At 50.1% G+C, this 6,514-nt stretch overlaps 1 protein-coding gene across 1 annotated transcript; it reads right to left on the reverse strand.

The window, feature by feature from the left end:
• Window positions 1-1,242: 1,242 nt before the first annotated feature.
• Window positions 1,243-3,852, reverse strand: AKAW2_40464A (threonine/serine exporter family protein; the record flags this gene model as incomplete). The annotated part of the gene is made up of 1 exon (XM_041688795.1): window positions 1,243-3,852. The coding sequence occupies one exon, from the start codon at window positions 3,850-3,852 to the stop codon at window positions 1,243-1,245; it is 2,610 nt and encodes an 869-aa protein (XP_041542544.1).
• Window positions 3,853-6,514: the final 2,662 nt, after the last annotated feature.

Consider the following 6,514-nt stretch of genomic DNA (forward strand, 5'->3'; position numbering starts at 1 on the left):
ACTTCCGTACTAACCGACTCAACTACGACCGACGACCCGAAAATTCCAAGCCGACAACCAAACTCCCTCCCTCTCACTCATCTTCAATCTTCAACTATCCGGTGAATTGATTGAATCTTTACCGAGTTTGCTTCTTTGATAAGATTGTGGTGATTAGGAGGAAGGAAGGTTGCTGGGGAGGAAGAGGATGATGATGATGATGATGATGATGATGATGATGATGATGATAACACCATGGGAGATGGATGTATTTCGAGACCTTTTGTCGATCGTTCAACTTAGTTGGTCTGGGGTACGGAGGGAGGTCTCAGAACTGTTTTCAGAGTTGAAGTATATATATATATCATCGTCTCCTGTGATGATATTCTTGGGTTCGAAAGTAAGAGAGTTATTGAGAAAGTTACGTAAAGTTCTTATGTGGTAGGTGCTTTTCTTCTTCTTTGAGGGGATATAATAGTTGTATCTACCCCAGTTTTACGGTGGCATATTGTACTGGAGATGATAAATTATGTTCTCGTTGCTAAATAGAGGCTTATGAAAATGGGGGGGAAAAAATCTAAACTGTACCAAAGAGGGACTGATTTCTATGCGAGGTATTGTTCGTAGTTGATCATTATTCGTGATATCGTATCTTCTATCTAGTAAGAAGCCGTTGTAGGGCTAGCTTTGGTGGTGGTAGCAGTAGATGTAAGTAAAAACGCGGTATGATATATCGATCAACTCAACTTGCATGTACCAAGAGCAGATCAGTGCAAAAAAGATTAGTATCCCACCAAAGATGTTGTAACATGTGACCCGAACCGCCGTAGCTTTGCTTTTGTAGACGCAGAAAAGAGAAGAAGACAGAAAGAAAGGATGATTGGTACACAAACCAGGAGAGAGAAAAGAATCGACACATGCCTGTGTGGATGACAAAGTACAACAAATATACGCAGGGAACGCTTGCAATCCTATCAAAAGAATCAAACCCGAACGGACAAGGAGAGTAACCGGATGAGAAATGTCGGATATATATGCATGAATAGCAAGATCGAGCCCAAATAGTAAGAAATTCCGAGAAAAGAAGGACTTTGACACCAGAAAGGAATCGAAATAAAGTGAAGGGACCAGTATAAATCACGCTGAATAACACGACAATTCGCTCCATCAGACACAGCACAGAAGACAATCAAGACGCGAGTGTAGAAGAGAGAGAGAGAGAGAGAGAGAGAGAGAGAGAGGAATGTGGTCGAGGCACGTCATCTAGAAGCTGAAGAGTCCACTTCGCTTCTTTCCAAGCGGATAAACAACCAAGGCAGCCAAGAATAGGCCCACAGTGAAGCCGACTGCTACCTGGATCATTCCGTAACCAATGTCAAGAACGACACCGTGGAACTCGCGATCGAAATTTGGGCTCGATAGATTCTTTGCTGCGTCCACGAAGCCCTGTGTCCCGTTGGAGACGACGGCGAAAGGAGAGGTCGACGTAGTGATCTGTTCCGCTGCCGCAATGCCTGAAATGAGTGACCCGCTGGCAGCGAGACCAGACGGGACCAAAACGAAGATGGCGGGCAGCATCGCAGCAGCCGCAAACCCGTGTCGTAGCCGACTGTAAAGGTTTCCCATGACCCCGATGACGAACGCACCCAACGCACCGGATATTTGAGTGCTGGAATAGAACCTCTTGGTGCCAAAGTAATTCGTCACATATCCTGCGAAGGAGATAATCAACATCATAGGAATTTGCTTCCACTTCGCTTGATTGATGATTGCGAGGCAGAAGGTGAAGAGGATTGCAAAAGGAAAATGCTGAAGATATTCATTGGTGATGGGACTCGGCGGGCATGTGTAGTCCGAAGATGCATCACCATCCAATAGTCCGTAGACTGCGGTTCCGATAGTGATCCCGAACCCGAGGAAGAGGGAGTAGATGATGGCATAGACCATGCGGACAGACCCGGCAACAATGCTGCGCGATTGCAATTCCAGACTGGCGCACAACACCATGTATCCAGGCAGGATCAGTGCAATCGAAGATTGAGCTAAAGCAGAAAAGCAGAAAAGCCGCCCATCTCCATAGCGGATGCTGCCAAAAGCCCGGGCCAAGAACGAGGTTAGGACTGCTGCGGAGATCTCAAAAACATTGGCGTAAAGATTGGAACGTGGCGAAAGTACGAGTTGGAGGGTTCCTAAAAGACATCCGAGCAAAAAGGCAATGGGCATATCAATGGGTCGTGCGTTGAACGCGAAAGGACCGACGCAGGCGCTGGCACATCCGTAAATGAGAATAACAAGTGGCACCGGGTACTTGTTCTTCTGCTTCAGGATCTCGTCCAACCGTTGGATGGCCTCTTCAACTCCAATCACACCATGAATCACCTCCTTGTAAATCAGATGCACATCGCAAAGTCGGCCCAGATCAACCCCCTGGGGACTTCGGACTAATCTAACCTCGGTGGTGTGGGTAGAAGCATCATCAAACGAGATAATCATGCAACCAGGTATATACAGAAACTGGCCATCAACTTCCAAGACGCGAGCCGTCATCTTCATATATTCCTCCATTCGGTGGGTAGGAGCACCGTACTTCATCAAAGCCCGGCAAAGCCGGATGAGATATCCCTGACGGGAGAGAAGTTCGGCTATCTGGACCGTGATACGAATCTCATCCTCGAGCTGTGGCTTGCCCATCCGCTTTGGTACGTTTGGAATGGCTCCACTGCTACGCGAGCGCTTAAGCGACGCGATTGGAGAGCTCGTAGAGTTCTTGGCCGTCGAGCCAGCCAGCGAAGTGCTCGACTGGTTAGGTGATTTTTCATACCACTTCCTGGGCCGTTGAGACTTCCAGGTAGGGTCTGGGGATAATCCTCGACTACTGAACTCTCCCGTGCTGCTCCGGCGCAAGCTGGCATTCCGGCCCCGCGAATAGTGGCTACCGGGTTGATCGTAAAGTTTGAGTAAAGAGGAGAGGATGCCGCCGCGGTAATGTGCCGGTCGTTCGACATAGGCCTCAGAGTCCCTTTCTTCAAGGGGAGTAACTTGTCCAGACTCCAGCCCTGCCGACGGGGCTTGGAGCCGGCTCAAAAAATCAAAATCGCTTCGAGTCATTTGTCTGACTAGTTGGTGGGCTTGAGAAGTTCGGATCGATTGTCGGCCGTTCAGTGGGCCCAGGTCATCGTCGTCTGAAAAATCGCCAAATTGCTTTTCGGAAAGACTTATCATGGGAATCTCATCTCCATCCTCAAAGGGTAGCGCCGCCTCTGAAGGAGTAGATGCGATGGAGGACGGTCGACTCGGCCAAGGACTGGACTTCGGAGTTTTAGAGGATTGGTGCAGCACGGATGCCAGCCGTTGGGCTCTCTCTTGTGCTGAATGAATCGCCCTCCCCTTCTCATTACTGACCTCATCATCATCGCCAGTGGCACCCGTGAAACTGGGTGCTGAGTGGACCGTGAGGCCCGTGACACCTACTTTCGGACTGGGGCTGATATCGATCAAAGGCACTGATTGGGGGTCAGGAGAAGCCTTAACTGCTGATGGAATGCTGGCAGTGGGCAATGGTCTTTGCGGTAGCGACGACCCCCTTCCAACAAACCGGGCCGCTGACGTCGACCCAGAAGGACTGGTGCCAAGACCAGCTTCGCTGACCGTGAATTTGACCCGATTCGCGCTCCTGGGGATTGCTGCATTCCTCAGCCTGCCCTGAGCTCCGCTTGGATCCGACAACCTCTCCTGCGAGCTCTCACTGGGGGTCGGTAGGGGGGTCAGGACACGCGGCCCTGGGGATGATCTGCTTGCTCCTCCAGATACATCAGTAAGGCTCGAACGCCTGGAGGTGGAGGATATGGGCAGATCAAAATAGCCGCCAGCCATTTTTAATTGCTTTACGTGACTGGCGGAAGCTTGGTCTCAACTCACGGAATCTGCAGTCCGTTTTGTGTTACCTCTGCTTTGTTCTCGCCCTGATATGATAGCTCTTCTTCCAATCTTATTTTTTTCCTCTTCCAATATTTTTGATTTCCCTGAACAAACTCAACACGGAGAAAAAGAGACAGTCACTTGAGATTGCAGCCTAATGTTGTCCAAGGGGTTTCGATGTGCGAAACTTGTTCCAGCAGCCTAGCAACCGCGTTAATATGTAACTTGCATCATTATCATGAGATGTGGTTGGTCACAAAACGCACCTCGCAAATTTTGAGCCAAGGTCAAGGAATGACGGACACAGATAAGAATGGTGATACGTTTTCTTTTTCCACTTCTTCTCACCAACGTGAACTTGGACTTGAAGAAAGAGAAGTCACAAAGGTAGGTTGAAAGGGATAAAGGGTCCGCCACAAGGAATGAAAGTACGTCACGGGTACATAGCCCGATATTGATACAGCCTGAAAAAGAACGAATTCCTCCGTCGGATCGAAGGGGAAATAGGAGTGAGGAGGGGCACCGGGAAAGATTGCGAAAAAGGAGGGGAGCTTATACTCGGTCTCCTACCTGAGGGACGAGGATGAAGGGGGCCGGCAGGTGATGATGGAGAGAGAGATAAGAGAACGAGCTCAAGAGAAGGGCACCGCTGGACGAAAGCAGCCGAATCTGGGAAATGTGAACACGGGTTAGAGACAGACAGGACCAATCACGGAGCTCCATGCACCACAATGGTCATATGAAGAGAGTGGATGTGCGCGACCTATCCTTGGCCTTGTGTAGCGGACGAGAGTTCGCGGAATAATATGAAAAAAAGGGAATTGACAATTCGGGGTTAAAAGATCGAGGCGTCTGTGCCTGACATCGGGGGTGGCAGGGCAGGGGATGGTGATCTCAAAGAGAGTAGGGGGAAGGGGAAGTTTTGTATCAGACGCTGCTTCGGGTGCCCAAGGCGTGGTTGCCACCTGGGAGTAGTCGAATCACTGCCTTGGCCGGAAGAGTTGAAACCGTGACGAATCTGTGTGGATGGATCACAGAGACCCCCAGAGGGCTAGACACGGACAAAGTCTTACTTATAAATAATCCAAAGTCAAATGCCCACTCTTCTTCCAGCGCGTTTCGATAAGATACACTGGGTTGTATGTGTCCGAAGTGCTACTAGTGCTCACCACTTGAGCCCATCAAGCCAGACACATGGCTTTCAATCCAAGCTGCTTCATGAGCACGATCAGGAGGGCAGGAGGAGAATAGTGGACACCTAGCCCCCCGTATAATTGAGTGGCGCTCAGACATCGGCGAGCGAGCAGTGAGATTATTATTTTTTTTTTTTTTTTCTTTCCTACTGCTACTATCTTAGATGCGGGCAGCATTATCGACGGAACCGGTTCCACGGGCTCCACGATGCAGTACCACTTGGCCCAAGGGGGAAGCCACCTTGGCTTAGATGGAGACCGGATAAAGGGATTGCAGCAGGAAGTCACTGGAAACACAGGACCCATAGCAGCCCGTCAAAGTGCTTGGGTTTTGATGGTAGTTTCCATTGCTCCGGGTGGTTATGGTGTTGGGCTTGTTGCCGGACAGAACTCGGTGATAGTGTCTCTTTCTATTGGATTTGTTGTTTTTCTGTTGCAGCTGTAAATTCCATGCTTGCTTACTTCGGTATGATCCACGTAAGGTATCTATGTGGTGGTGGATGTCATTGTTGTTTTTATTTGTGTTTCCTGTTTGCTGAATACATAAATCTCCTGGTATTTGTTTTTCTGTCTGTGAAAGTGGAGGCCTGTCAATCGGGGGGAGACTCCACCGCCCGACTGGAAAACTTGAAGTGCCTGTAAGGTCTGGGCTGGGCCTTCTGGAACCATTAAGGGAAGGGGAAAATCCATGGGTTACTGCGGGCGGTATTGGGCGGGAAAAGCTTGATGAATGCAATTGCTCGCGTCAGGTCAAGCTCATTCCCTTGTTTTCTTTTTTCAGTTTCTCTCAAAGCCCCGAGTGGGACCGTGGCTGGGTCCGGAAGAAGGAACCCAGGTTTATCACCCACTTTAGCGCCCGAACCGGGTCGCGGACCCCAAACCGAAAGTCCGACCCTCTGAAAGGGCTAGGACTGGCTATCTATGACTGCTGAGCCCGTGGCGGCTACTCCGGGAGCAAGCCATAAGCCATGGGACTATTTTGCCAACTCGTCTCAGGGCCTATGTCGGCTACCCGATCATTGCAGACTGAAGACCGATAGTTCGATGTCCGCCAGACATGGTGTGGATGAAGACGCTTGCAGGGAGGTGCACTCCGTACTCTGATTTGTGCGGCGCATAAACAGCCCATCGATCGGGAATGACATTGGTCATGGCGATGAAGATGGATCGATTTCATCCTCGACTTACAGAGAACAGCAAGTCTTGGACGTTTCTTGAGCAGCGTGGGTGGGTCAGCGGTGCAGCCGAGTTGCTGGATTACGAAGCTTCGGGGGGATCTTTGGAATCCATCACATGGGTGGGTGGATTGTGTCAGAGGGGGAGATGGATGGAAAGGAATGGAGAAAGGGAGGGGCAGAGGAAAGGAGAGAGTGAGGTTGGGATTGGGTGGAGGGAGGGAAGCCAGAGTGGGTGTGGGAGATGGA

This window comes from Aspergillus luchuensis, chromosome 4 (genome assembly GCF_016861625.1).
Source record: "Aspergillus luchuensis IFO 4308 DNA, chromosome 4, nearly complete sequence".
Classification (NCBI taxonomy): domain Eukaryota; kingdom Fungi; phylum Ascomycota; class Eurotiomycetes; order Eurotiales; family Aspergillaceae; genus Aspergillus; species Aspergillus luchuensis.